We start from the raw sequence: 15,215 nt of genomic DNA, 5'->3' as shown, positions 1-15,215 counted from the left end.
ATGACAGCTGCAAATACAGGGGTGCTGTGGACAGATTCTGTTGCCCAGTAGGAATGGAGAGTGGATTTTTTTTACTAAACCCTTCTTGAGGCTTTTATTTCAGATACATTTGTGGGGATCCAGAAACAGGAATAAAAGGCAGTAGGTGTTTGGGAAATATATTGTCGGACATATAAATTTGTTTGGTGGGCAATTAATTGTAAAACTTCTGGGGTAACAAAAATTTTGAAAAATTCAAATGGGGTAAAATTGGTGACATCTAATTGTATTCCAGGGATTGCTGGAAAAGGGGTGATTTGAGGGGAAAGTGCATTGTCGAAATAGCACAATGGAGGGGGCATTGCAGAACTTGGAACTGTCTCTGATGATTCAGCAGTGAGAACTGACTCCACTACCATCAGGAAGAGGAGTCGTCACTGTCTGAAAACTGTTCTGCTTCAGAAGCAGATTCAGTTTCACTCCAGAACTGCCAGAGCAAAGGAGAGTCTACACCTGTTCTGGGGTAAACATGCAGGCCATTATTTTATTTTATTCGAATGCCTAACAAAAAAAACCCTAATCTAACACTAGTAGACCTAATGCAACAGTAGTAATTTGTATTATTTTTTTATGGTTACACAGTTTCAAAGGTTGAAAAAGACCTAGGTCTACCAAGTTAAACCTTTCTCCACTAAATTAACTATAACCTACAATGTTATGTGTATAATATATATAATATATATATTTTTTTACTTTTGAAGAAACCCTATCCCTAGAGCTTGAGCCTAACCCTAATGCAGGGGTGGGGAATCTTTTTTTCTGCCATGGGCCATTTGGATATTTATACCATCCTTCGGGGGTCGTACCAATTACTTGCTAACTCTGGCCAGAAAATACATCTTGACGCTAACACTAGTGTCAGGACCTAATCTTTCATTGCACATGACTCAGCGTTCACAGAGCAACAAGAAATTAATGGGCCGGCGGCTGTCAAACTACAGCTTCCGGCCCAAGTACTACAGTCCCTGGGAATCTGCCTGGGGGCCAGATAAAAGGTCATTGACGGTCATAAACTGCCCGCAGGCCTGGGGATACCCACCTCTGCCATAGATAATGTAAAGCAAAGAAAAAAAGAAAAATTTTTCTTCAGGAACAAGAGGAACAGGGTCGGCAGGGGCGGATTATAAGAGGGTCAATCTGGGCGGTAGCCCAGGGCCCAGTGGTGTGGGGGGGCCCTGGGATACCACACAGATTGCCCGCCGCCATCAGGGCATTACTGCCCATGCCCTGACTGGCGTATCATTTATGGGCCCGGTGGGCAGAGAGAGGGGGCCCGCGTCGGGCCCCGTCTCATCTGCTCACCGGGCCCATACCGGCGCTGCGGCGGTTTCCTATTGACGTGCGGGCGCGCGCCCGCACGTCAATAGTTAACAACAGCCGCCAGCCAATTGGAGGCTGGCAGCTGAAGTCGGCCACAGGCGCAGCTCACACGTCACCGGCGTCTGATGTCATTGTCAGTTGCCGGCGAGTGTGCGCTGCTGGAGGGAGCTCGCCGCTGGAGCGCCCAGGTCAGGTGAGGAGAACTCGGGGCAATATGCTGAACACACTGGGGCAGATTGCTGGAGACACTGGGGCAGATTGCTGGAGACACTGGGGCAGATTGCTGGACACACTGGGGCAATGCTGGAGACACTGGGGCAGATTGCTGGACACACTGGGGCAATGCTGGAGACACTGGGGCAATGCTGGAGATACTGGGGCAGATTGCTGGACACACGGGAAATGCTGGAGACACTGGGGGCAATGCTGGAGACACTGGGGGCAATGCTGGAGACACTGGGGGCAATGCTGGAGAGACTGGGGCAATGCTGGAGAGACTGGGGCAATGCTGGAGACACTGGGGGCAATTCTGGAGGACACACTGGGGCAGATGATTGCTGGAGACACTGGGGCAATGCTGGAGACACTGGGGCAATGCTGGAGACACTGGGGCAGATTGCTGGACACTGGGGGCAATGCTGGAGACACTGGGGGCAATGCTGGAGGACACTGGGGCAGATGATTGCTGGAGACACTGGGGCAATGCTGGAGACACTGGGGCAATTCTGGAGACACTGGGGCAATGCTGGAGACACAGGGGCAGATTGCTGGAGACACTGGGGGCAATGCTGGAGACACTGGGGCAGATTGCTGGAGAAACTGGGGCAGAATGCTGGAGACACTGGGGGCTATGCTGGAGGACACTGGGGCAGATGATTGCTGGAGACACTGGGGCAATGCTGGAGGACACTGGGGCAGATGATTGCTGGAGACACTGGGGCAATGCTGGAGACACTGGGGCAATTCTGGAGACACTGGGGGCAATGCTGGAGACACTGGGGCAATGCTGGAGGACACACTGGGGCAGATAATTGCTGGAGACACTGGGGCAATGCTGGAGACACTGGGGCAATGCTGGACACACTGGGGGTAATATGCTGGACACACTGGGGGTAATATGCTGGACACACTGGGGGTAATATGCTGGACACACTGTCTGGGGGCAATATGCTGGACACTCTGGGGCAATATGCTGGACATACTGGGGCAGATTGTTGAACACACTGTCTGGGGGCAATGCTGGACATAGGGGCTAATTAAGGGACATTATTACTGCAGTGATGTATTTATTTTATTTTTTGAGGACATTGTTTTAAATGGGGGGGTGGTCCTGTTACTGTGTAGAGTGACACTATGTCGCCTCTTTTTCTTCATGTGGTGTAATGTAGAAGTTGGGAAAAATTAAGTAATGTGTTCTGCAAGCGGAGCTCAAGATAACTGTGTTATTTCCTGCAGAGACAAGTCCTGGCTGGATGAAGTGATGGCGGTCTGTGCTGGATGAAAGATGAAGGACTTCACCTAGAGACGTCACTGGTGTGAGTCAGTGTTACCTATACACTGACACTATACACTGTATACTATATACAGAGCTCCTGTATATAATGTCACCAGTGATCGCTGTATTACCTCTACACAGACACTGCATACTAAGTACAGATCTCCTGTGAATACTGGCACTTATGGTGATAGTATTGTGTTCTTTTTTCTTATTACTGATCAGTATTGTAGTATTCAGTCACTATTTGGTGGTAATATGTGGTCTTGACATGGTGCGGTGGTATTTGTTCCTTGTATGTGATATTGGTCAAAATATACCTAAATTGTATTGCATATTTTAACAAATATTTAATAGGTTACAGTAGAGTAGGGTCCGACCATTTTTCTGGAATAATCTGGTTCAGGTATCACGTGACCCCCGTCACGTGACCGGTGGGCCCCACAGTGTCTGAACAGCCCAGGGACCTGGCTACCCTTAATCCACCCCTGAGGGTCGGGGATGGCGGATCCGGTACTAAGGTACTGTGGGGGGCCTGGGGACATAATTTATCTCTCCTCTGACAAATTAGCTTATGTCAGAAAAGAGAGAAATTATTTTTAAATAGGACATCACTTTTTTTTCAACGTGTGACAGCGATCACGTGATCAGGGACCGAAAAAATTTGTCCTGATCAAGTTTTCCAGGGTCCCAGCTACCCCAGAAATTCTGACGCTTGGGGGCGCTATTTACTTATTTCTAAGCGCCTTTAAAAAGTGGGACTGAGAAATAAGGCCCCGTAACTGCCATTGTTAAAAGGTGTATCGGCAGTTATTGACATTCCAGCACTAATGCACAGGTTGTTTCTGCCTGATCTTTGTTTATTTTCCTGGAGCTTAGACCGCATAACCACTGCAGCCAGTCTTCGTGGTGGTGACAGATTTGATGTGTAGTGAGATTATAGAGCAGGTTGTCAGTCACTACATGTCTCACACTGGTAGCGCCCCTTTCATTTAGCATAAACTCTGGAGGCAGATTCTCATGCAGATCAATGTCCGGCTGATAGATCTTTACACCTCATTTGCATATTAAGAAAACATGAATATCTCTGAAATAAGACATCTCAGATATCAAGGTATCATTTTATTCCACTTTCTATGACCTGTGTGCCCATGTAGATGGTTTAGGATGGTTGATCCATCATACAGATCCCGTTTAATTTTCAATTCACTGGGAACTCTGGGGAGGAGACTAGCTGTTGTGATCTCTGCTATCCAGCAGCATGGAGGATATTGTACAGCAGTGCTGAGCTGTCTCAATGTGAATCAGCTGTGAAGTGACGTAAAAGACTTGTTAGAAAGCTCACCACAATCTTTCTATGTCTCCTTTTGTCTATTTCACCTCTGTGTTCCTCACAGTATAATGTCCTCCTACTTGGATCCAGTTTAGTATAATGTCCCCACTGAGTCTAAAGGAGCCCACACACATTAGATGGGAAAGCTGATTCCAACATTGTAAATAGTTCATTAGTAGATCCTCAGCGACGTGGAATCATTTGAAGTCCTGTTTTTATTGATCAAATGTATCAAAAATACAAAGAAAACCAAACTTATTGATTACAAAATTAATGTCCTACCGTATTGAATATGTACCTCCTAAAGTGTTCTATAGTTAGATGTTCTGGAAAAAAAAACCACTACAAAAACCTGTACGTAGTCCGATACTGGAGTCAGGTGTTTCTCCCATCCAGCTGCTGGATATCTACAGTGGACGAGTGGGAAGATGCCACAGAGTAAGGCCAAATTCAGATGACCATAATGATACATCCGTATTACAGCTTAGACGTGAAGAATATAGATCTGCACAACAGCTGTAGATACACATTGGTAGGATTTTATTTTTTTAATAAAGACTACAGTTTGATGAATACTGATCCATTTACATTCCCTGTAAAAACATGATTTTGTGGCATCTAATATAAAACCTTACCACAATACTGTGTTTTCATTTAGGCAGCTGTTACGTGAGCTGACGGAACGACTCCAGGAATGGGGGCCCGCACAATGCTTGGGTGATGTGTTTATCAAGTTTTCATCACGGCTCAAGACATACACTAATTTTTTCAACAACTACACAGTAATTCTTAAAACTATTGACAAGGTAAACTTTTCTACGGATCTTTCTCCATAGACAGCCTGTTTAATATCATACCCACTGATCATGACATACTGTAGATTCTACCTGGAATAGTTATGGCTTGCCACAGACAGTTCATACTTGCTGCAGAGGAAATGTAATGTGATATGGTAGAGTGGACGTACTATTGGTACAACATGTGCAACCGCACCAGCACCCAAAAGATAAGGTGGCAAAGGTAAGGGTGCCCATTGCCAGTTCTATTGCCATTCCTTGAGAGTCACTACTTGGTAGCAGTAGTGTACTATGACTCATAGAGTCTGTTCCTAATGAGGGACCCCTGTTATTGACATCCATAAGTCTTGATGGAGGACCCTCACAAGTATCGACCCATATGTTGTATAGGAATGGACCTGTAAGTAAAACTAATGATTTTTCCTTCATTGTAGTGCAGAGAAGCCATGCCAACATTCAGAGCTTTCTTAAAAAGACATGATCAAACAGTCTTAACACAAATGATAAGGTCAGTAAATACTGGGAAAATAGGCACTGTATTATATACTATTTATCCGTGATTTTGAGTGCCAGGGGTTAGGTTAGAAGTAAATTGGACACAGTGCAAATTTTTCACCTCCCTGAAATGTGACCTATTTTCAGGCTTACAGAATGTGAGTGCATACATAATAATGACCTGTTCTGAATCTAAGTCTTTTATGCTATTCACTGACTACACACACAGGGGCAAATGTATCAATACTTTCCTATTTATGGCTGAAAACATAAGCAGTCTTAATATGTCTAAATTTTGTCATAGAGGTTCATGCTGTTTGGCACATCTTTACATTGTGTAGCCTAAGTTTACAGCACGTATTTTCCTACACCGTGTCACATTTAGATCCCCAGAGAAGTCTAGGTAGAAACTAGCAGAAGTAATACATAGCCCAGAGCATGGCACAAGTTTAAATTTTTTTTTTTTTAAAAAGTGTCTATTAGTGATGAGCGAATATGCACGGATAAGGTGTTATCTGAACATGCTTGTGGGCTGAGTAACTTAGGTGTGCTCAAATAATATGTTCGAGTTCCGGCGCCTGCATGTCTCGTGGCTGTTATACAGCTGCAACCCATGCGGAAATTGGATAACAAACAGGAAGTCCCTGTATGTGTTGCTGCCGTCTAACAGCCGGACGTGAACATATTATTCGAGCACGCCAAAGACTCTCGGTTAGCACCCGGACATTGCCGGATAACACCTTATCCCAGCACGTTCTCTCACCACTAGTGTCTATGTGTAGACGCTTCAATAATTGGTGACAAACAATGCATTGTGCTGTTTGGATCCAGACATAGAGTAATTTACTGAACACACCCACGTTCTTACAGAATGAGAAGACAAGTTTCATATTTGGAACATTTTCAATGCAGTTTTTAAAAGTAAATAAGGTAGTATGATATTTATGACCTATCTTGGGTGTAGGTCATCGGTATCACATTACTGAGGGTGTGAATCTCGGCACCACCAGTAATTGGCAGTTTTAAGCTCTGGTAGCGGCGAGAAGTAAATAGTGGCCAGTGCAGAGAATGGCAGCTCAGCTCCTAGTCAATATTCCTATTCCTACTACAATATGAGCTGGGCTGCAGTTCTTGTCAATGGTCACGGCCCAGGGAAAGGATCTGAAGACATCTAATATTGATGACCTATTCTTAGGACTGGTTGCCATATAATAAGTCAGCACCGCCCCTTTAATTTCTGCCCATATAAGGTGAAAATGTAAAGTGTAACTGTCATTTTAATTTTTATTTCATAAATCAATAGTACAGCTCAAGCAATAGGGCTGCCACATGATCAGAAAATAATACAATAATCTACCACCCAAAAAATAAACAATTTGGAAAAACCTGGTTTTAAAAATTGCAAATATTACAGACAATACATTTCCTTTACATAACATCAGATCATAAATGTCTCTTCCGATAACTTCTCCATTCTTAGTTTACAGGAGCTGCTTCTTTTTCCGTCCACTCGCTTTGAAGAATATGTGACTCTCTTGTACTCTCTGCGCCTACATACTCCTCCAGAACATTCAGATCGTAAGGACCTAAATGCTGCGATACTGCAGCTGAAGCAATACAAGGATTACATCGGACAGGTCGGCATGAGTATGTTACTATGAAAAGACATGACAACAGATAGTTCTTAGATTGTCTACCTTTATATTACATTGCTATAAGGGGTTTGTCAATCTAATTTTTGTATTTCATATTAACATTGAGGATAAGACCAGATGGAGCGGCCAGGTCACGGCCCGGTGCAGGCACAATGTGGCCGCAAACTCCAGCAGCAATCAAGGGGTGCGATGTGGTGATCGTTTACTAATAAATACAGCGACCGGCACATAATTGCTGCTGTAGTTTGTAGCCGCGATCTGGCCGCTCCTTCTGGACTTCTCCTGATTTTTTTTTTATTAGCTGAAGGCAAGTCTGGAGAAGGACACAGAGCTGACCAACCTACAGAAGATGATTCAGGGATGCCCAGTAAGTAGCAGCAGAGCAACCATTCCTTCCCAATCACTGTCCGATTCGACTTGTCTGCAATGTAAATCTTTATAGGCACAGAGCAATTTTTTAAAATGTTTTTAAGGCTTACTGTTTTTTTTAAAGAGTAATTAGCAATACAAAATAATTTTGCGTAAATAAAATGAAATACATCAGGAGCAACAATTTGTAGATTTCCACAATATCACATAAATACATGACATTGATATATGAATATTACACATGCGTGTCCGCACAAGTGCCCAACGATAAAAGAATGAAAATACCATAATATTATATCGGATATGGTAGACAGCATTATGTTGTGTGATAGCATGGTGAGGCTTAATTTTCGAAGGCCTCCTTCAAACGTCAGTGTCTTCGGCACGTGTGGTGACAGTTTCCACCCATATAGGAGACAATTACACATTTGGACCGATTCAAGTAAATGAGTCTGTGCACATGTCAGTGTGTTTCAACAGACTGTGTGTTATGGACAAAACAGGCTGACATGTCCATTCTTTACCAGCATCACGGGCCGCAAAACATCTCACACATGTGTACACGGATTACACACGGATGACATCTGATGACATCTATGTGTCATCAGTGTGACACGTTCCGGCACCTGGGAAAAAGCGGTACAGTTTGCGCTGTTCCCAGGTGCTGGGTGCTATCCTACTCATCATTGTCACCTGGTTTCCCTGCGATCAGTGAGACAAGGCGAGTCTGATGACCGTTCTAATCAGCAGCCGCCGTCTGTGTCTAGCGCTAACTACAACTGTCATTGTTGCCTGGTTTCCCTGCGATCAGCGAGAACAGGTGAGTCTGATGACCGTTGTAGTCAGTGGTCGCTGTCTTGAGACAAGCCAATTAAAGTTTCTTGCATAGAAAAGAATAGTTAACAAAGAATTCCTAAAGTATCTCTTATAATACCAGATATAACCTGGGGGAAGTAAGATATTAACGGAGAACCCTAGACTTTATCAAAATTAGCTGTGCATTGCTTATGTTTATATACAAAGAGTTAATATACCAATGCCACTATAACATTCATTGTGTTCAGTCATGTGGATTTTGTAGGTGGATGTGTGTCCATCTATTGTATGGCTATTGTCTTCCTTGCTATAAATAATTTACAAAAGTTTGAACATAGTGAGGATACATTTTTTCATCCAAAATACCAAAAAAAGGCATAACAATTAGATCAGCATCTCTATGATCAGAAGATAATTCCCTCCAGAAAGATTGAATAGACTACAGTCCCAAATCAGATGCCAGAAATCTGCTTATGGAGTGCCACACTTTGGGCAGAGAGTATCTGTCAATCTACTCATATTGTGTATAATCCGAAGAGTTAAAAGCTGTTTGATGGATGATATATACCGTATATACTTGAATATAAGCCGACCCCCCTAATTTTGCCACAAAAAACTGGGAAAACTTATTGACTCGAGTATAAGCCTAGGGTGGAAAATACAGCAGCTACTGGTAAATGTCAAAAATAAAAATAGATACCAATAAAAGTTAAATTAATTGAGACATCAGTAGGTTAAGTGTTTTTGAATATCCATATTGAATCAGGAGCCCCATATAATGCTCCATACAATTCATGATGGGCCCCATAAGATGCTCCATATTAAAATATGCCCCATATAATGCTGCACAAATGTTGATTATGACCCCATAAGATGCTCGATACAGACATTTGCCCCATATAATGCTCCACAAATTCTGATTATGGCCCCATAAGATGCTCCATAGACACATTTGCGCCATATAATGTTCCACAAATGCTGATTATGGCCGGCACTTGCTATAGTCACCTTTCCCCGTTCCACCACCGGGCGCTGCTGTGTCTTACCCGTCCTTTGCACTGACGTTCAGGCAGAGGGCGCGCACTAACCACATCATCGCGCCCTCTGACCTGAGCATCACAGGCAGATGACGCGGAAGATGGCGCCCGGCGGTGGAACGAGGAGAGGTGAATATCTCCAGGCTCCCCCTCCCCATTATACTCATCTGCTCCCATCACGGTCCCTGGCAGCTTCCCTGATGGACTCCGGGCCCGGCACCTCTTCCAGCGTTGAGCGGTCACCGGTACCGCTCATTATAGTAATGAATATGCGGCTCCACCCCTATGGGAGTGGAGTCGCGTCTATATTCATTACTGTAATGAGCGGTACCATGTGACCGCTCAAAGATGGAAGGGCTGCCACACCCGGAGACCATCGGAGATGCAGGGACCACGCCAGGAGCAAGTGAGTATGTCACAGCTGCCGCTCCCCCTCCCCTGCCGACCCCCCAGGGACAATGACTAAAGTATAAGCCAAGAGGGGCACTTTCAGTCTAAAAAAATGGGCTGAAAATCTCGGCTTATACTCGAGTATATACGGTAACTGAATTAGCTTATCATTCACTATGGATGAGACATAAAAATGAGATTCCAACAGATCAGGAATCTGATCCTCTGTTAAAGGGAAACTGTCAGTAGGATCAACCCTCCTAAGCCATCTAAATGGGCATGCAGGTCATACAAATCTGAATAAAGTGATATCTTGATATCTGTGATCTGATGTCTTATTCCAGAGAAATCCATGTTTATATTATACTAGCTGAAGAGCTCGGCGTTGCCTGTGCATAGTAACTAACTGTGGATAGTTATAACAAATTATAATGATTATCCTCCATCCCATAGTCCCGTGCTCATATACTCATCATACATTTTCCCTTCCCCATGACAGCACCGGTACATGAGAGATGGTCCCGCCCCCAAGAACAGGAAACCTGCATAGGAGATAAAAGATGGGGGTGGCACCTCTCTCCTCAGTTTGGTTTCCTGTTCTTGCGGGGAACCTGCGGTGCTGCATGGGGAGAGGTCTCCCTTGCTAAGCCGGTCTCTGACCGAGGTCCGCGGTGGGAGCAGCGGCGGCGGTGTGCGCACGTCGCCTTCATACCTGGCTGCAGATGCGTCCTTCCCCACTGCGGACTCCCCAGCGTCCGCTCCTGGCCGGAGGCTGGGCTGGGGGAGAAAGTGAAAGGGTGCCCATCACGACGCTGGCGCCGAGTGAATGGAGGTACTTCCGGTTTGGAACCGGAAGTGGCGCTGAAAGTTGAAGGAACGGTGTGCTGACACTCCCCGGGGGGGAGGAAGTTCAGGGGCGCACACACCGCTTCCTGCCCGGCCATATTTAATCTACAAGGCGGCAAGCAGGCACCGGTAACGGTCTCCTGTAAGATGGCAGATCCGATGGAATCGGCGATCCCAGCAGAAAACCCACAGCCTGTCGTGGTACTAATGGTCCGGTGGGTGAGTGCCTTTGTAAGGCAAAAAAAAACATGTCAGTAACACTGTGTTTTATGTATGTATATACAGGGAAAGAAAGTTACCTCTAAACAGAAGCATAAAGTGTGTGCGCTCTGTGATAGAAGCCTTCCCAAAGCATATGAGAAGCGTATGTGCTGCTCATGCATAGAAAAAACTGTATCTGAAGAGTCATCATCATTGCTTCAGAGTATAAAGGATATTGTGAGAAACGAAGTGCACAGCACTGTAAAGGAGCAGTTAAAACATCATGGATTGCAGAGCTCCGTAAACCCGCCCTCTGCGCCTGCCCAAATATCTGATGTAGAATCCGAGGGTGAACTGGGGGAGCTTCCGCCCGAGGAGGGTTCGGACCTGGACTCTTCAGATGAAGAGTGTGGCCGGCCATATATGTTATCAGAAGACATGGGGAAGTTGCTAAAACTGGTCAGGTCCACCCTGGGGGTTGAGACGCCAAAAGAGAAACAAACGATTCAGGACTCTATGTTTAGTAATTTAGAAGATAAAAAACAGAAAGTTTTCCCATTTCACGATAACATATTAAATCTTATCAAAAAAGAATGGAAAAAAACGAACAAAAGGATTTCAGTTCCCCAGGCCTTAAAACGTAAATATCCCTTTAGTGAGGAAGTTTGCGAGAAATGGGAAAAGGCGCCTAAGTTGGACGCAGCTATCGCAAGTACCTCCAGGGGTATAGCACTTCCCTTCGAGGATATGGGGGCCCTAAAAGACCCCCTAGATAAAAAGGCGGATGCCTTTCTAAAATCAGCCTGGGAAGCCTCAACTTGGGTGTTCAAGCCTGGAGTAGCGGCTACTTGCACTGCCCGTGCCATGGTTAAATGGCTAGAGGAACTAAGCGACCAAATAAAAAAACAAGTGTCCAAGAGACAGACTTCTAGAAGTCATCCCTCAACTTCAAAATGCAGCAGGATTCCTGGCGGACGCTGCCATTGATTCTGTTCGGTTTGCTGCCCGGGCTAGTGCCCTCTCTAATTCAGGAAGAAGGGCGTTATGGTTGAAAAACTGGAATGCTGATTTTCAATCAAAAGTGAAGCTCTGTGCTGTACCCTGTGAGGGGCAATATTTATTCGGCAGGGCTTTAGATGAAATTTTAGAAAAAGCGGCGGACAAGAAAAAACACTTCCCTCCGCCTCCCTTCTTTAAACGACGTTGGTATGACAATCGTCGGTCCTTTCGAGGATCGAGTAGAGGCCGGGGCCGCCCAACGGATAGAACCACACGGGGGAAACCCTGGGGTGAGAAAAGAGAAAGAGGGTTTCTTTTCAATAAACCTCCAAAACCAGATCCCAAACAATAACGCCATATTCCAGGTGGGAGGAAGGTTACGGTTTTTTGTCCATCAGTGGGTAACCTTACAGCCGTCTCAATGGATAATCAACTTGTTATCAGACGGCCTACGGTTAAATTTCATCTCCCTGCCTCCTCACCGAATAAAAGTTACTCGTGTGGCCAAAAAGAACCAGTTAGTTCTCGAAAAAGAAGTTCGTCTTCTTTTAGACAAAAAAGTCCGGGTAAGAGTACCTCCACAGGAAATAGGGAGGGGATTTTACAGCACCCTTTTCCTCACTCCAAAACTGGATGGGTCTTTAAGAACAATTTTCAACCTAAAAGAATTAAACAAATTCATCCGAGTGGAAAAATTCAAAATGGAGACTCTGAGAACGGCGGTAAAACTGCTGTATCCATGATGTTACTTGGCAGTGATAGACCTTACCGATGCCTATTATCATGTGCCAATCAGCAGAGAGCATCAACAATTCCTGAGGTTGGTTGTGCAGCTGGGGCAGGTCTACACCCATCTACAATACCAATGTCTCCCCTTCGGGGTGTCTGTGGCTCCTCGTATCTTTACAAAAATAATTTCGGAAGTAGCATCTTTCGTAAGGAGAGAAAACATTCTACTAGTGCCCTATTTAGACGATTTCCTCCTGATAGCAGACAATCAAGAAGATTGCATAAAATCAGTTACGACAGTACGAGAGCTGCTAACCAAACTAGGGTGGATAATAAACTTAAAAAAATCAAGATTGATTCCGGTCCAGATACAGGAGTTCCTGGGGATTCAATTAAATTCGATCAGACAAGTCTGTATCCTTCCAGACAGAAAAGTCGAGGCCATAAGACAACGAGTAAGACAAATACAGGGGGCCCAATATGTCTCGGTGAGGGAAGCCATGTCCCTCCTAGGTATGCTAACTGCAACAATCCCAGCAGTCCAATGGGCGCAACTTCATTCAAGGGACCTACAGTGGCAGATCCTGTCAGAACAAACAAAAACACCCTACAACCTAAATCGAAAAATCGTATTGTCACAACATGTTCGGGACTCTCTAAGCTGGTGGCTAGATTCCGGAAATCTAAAAAAAGGGGTCCCGTGGTCAATCCAGAATCCGGTGGTACTGACCACGGATGCGAGCCCGTTAGGTTGGGGAGCACACCTATCAGATCGGATCCTACAGGGTCTATGGGATCCACAGATGCAATTAGCCTCCTCAAACCTGAAGGAATTAACAGCGGTAAGGCAAGCAATTCTTCAAACGGAAGAGGATCTCAAAGGAAAACATCTGGTAGTGTTGTCCGACAACAGCACAACGGTGTCGTATATAAATCGACAGGGAGGAACCAGATCAAGTCCCCTAATGGAAGAAGCAAGAAGACTATTTCTTTGGGCCGAAAACCACCTGTTGTCTCTTACAAGTACACACTTAAAGGGGTCGGACAACTTTGTCGCAGATTTTCTGAGTCGTCACGTCCTGCACCAGGGCGAGTGGTTGCTAAATCAAAGGATATTTGGAGAAATCTGTGCCATCTGGGGGCTTCCTCAAGTGGATCTTTTTTCCACAAGACAGAATCGAAAAGTAGAAAGATTCTACTCTCTAAACCCGAAAGAGAACCCGGAAGGGGTAGATGCGTTACTGCACCAATGGAAATTCCAACTAGACTATGCGTTTCCCCCAATCCCATTAATCCCTACAGTCCTGAAGAAGATCCGAGAAGAGAAATCACGCATAATCTTAATTGCACCCTTCTGGCCAAAGAGAGCTTGGTTCACTTGGCTCAGACGTATGTCCGTCTCGGATCCATGGATACTTCCAGAGGTTCCAAACCTTCTGCACCAGGGTCCGGTGACACATCCTCAGGTTCACAGCCTACACCTCACTGCTTGGAACTTGAGAGGGGACTTCTGCTAGCAAAGGGGTTCTCGGATCCATTTGTTACTACTCTACTGTCCAGTAGAAAGAAAGTCACAACTGATAAATACCAAAAGGTATGGGGAAAATTTTTAGAATTCTCAGGCCGAGGGATTACAGATACCGTTCAGAAAGTCCCTATATCAGAGATCCTAGAGTTTCTCCAAAAGGGGCTGGAGAGGGGATTATCTACCAGCACTCTAAAGGTGCAAGTCTCGGCGCTTAGCGCCTTGTTTGACCAAAAATTTGCTGATCACCCCTGGGTGTGTAGGTTCATTCGGGCCTCCTTTACAGCCAGACCATTCAAACCTCGTCCAAAGGTCGCTCCCTGGGATTTAAATTTAGTGTTAAATGCCTTGACCTCCTCTCCCTTTGAGCCTCTTTCCTCCATATCGGAAAAAGCGCTAACTTTAAAAACGGTTCTCCTAATTGCCCTTACCTCAGCCAGACGCATTAGTGAGCTTCAGGCTATATCTATAGACCCTCCTTATACTACATTTCTGGAGGATAGGGTAATTATAAAATCTGATCCGGCCTTCTTACCAAAGGTCAACTCGAAATTCCACAGGGACCAGGAGATAGTCTTGCCCTCATTTTGTGCCAATCCAAAATCCCAGGGAGAAGAAACCTTCCATTGCTTGGACGTCAGACGTTGCCTACTTCAATATATAGAAGTGACAAAACCATGGCGACAGTCTTCAGCCCTTTTTGTCTCCTTTCAGGGGGCAAACAGGGGAAAAAAGGCCACAAAATCAACCATTGCACGGTGGCTCCGTATGGCTATATCACTTTCCTATTCCTCTGTGGGGCAGGTCCCTCCACCTGGTGTTACGGCCCACTCTACTAGGGCTATTTCCACATCTTGGGCAGAGAGGGCAAATGCGTCGATAGAGCAAATCTGTAATGCAGCAGTATGGTCTTCACCCTCTACGTTCTTCCGCCATTATAGATTAAATCTGGGGCTATCAGATCTTGCCTTTGGTAGAAAAGTACTATCTGCCGTTGTCACACCCTAGAGGTTCTTTCTATTTCTTCCTCTCATGTACCGGTGCTGTCATGGGGAAGGGAAAAAATGATAATTACTTACGGGTAATTTGATTTTCCAGTTCCATGACAGCACCGCTCTAGTTCCCGCCCTATCTTGGTGATAGTTGTGTGATTCACAAAAAAAAAAAAA

At 45.1% G+C, this 15,215-nt stretch overlaps 1 protein-coding gene across 3 annotated transcripts in view; it reads left to right on the top strand.

Moving 5' to 3' along the window:
• Positions 1-15,215, top strand: part of ECT2L (epithelial cell transforming 2 like) — a 133,295-nt gene that overhangs the window by 99,729 nt on the left and 18,351 nt on the right. For 2 of the 3 annotated variants that reach the window (XM_077289245.1, XM_077289243.1), the window contains 4 exons: positions 4,846-4,993; positions 5,419-5,492; positions 6,960-7,116; positions 7,436-7,501. In XM_077289245.1, coding sequence (XP_077145360.1) covers positions 4,846-4,993; positions 5,419-5,492; positions 6,960-7,116; positions 7,436-7,501 — 445 coding nt within the window. The remainder of the gene's footprint in view (positions 1-4,845; positions 4,994-5,418; positions 5,493-6,959; positions 7,117-7,435; positions 7,502-15,215) is intronic. The other variant, XM_077289244.1, reaches the window with a different exon arrangement.

The sequence above is a fragment of the Ranitomeya variabilis genome, chromosome 2 (assembly GCF_051348905.1).
Source record: "Ranitomeya variabilis isolate aRanVar5 chromosome 2, aRanVar5.hap1, whole genome shotgun sequence".
NCBI lineage: Eukaryota > Metazoa > Chordata > Amphibia > Anura > Dendrobatidae > Ranitomeya > Ranitomeya variabilis.
Note: the sequence above shows the minus strand (reverse complement) of the source record. Positions and strands in the feature narration are given on the sequence as shown.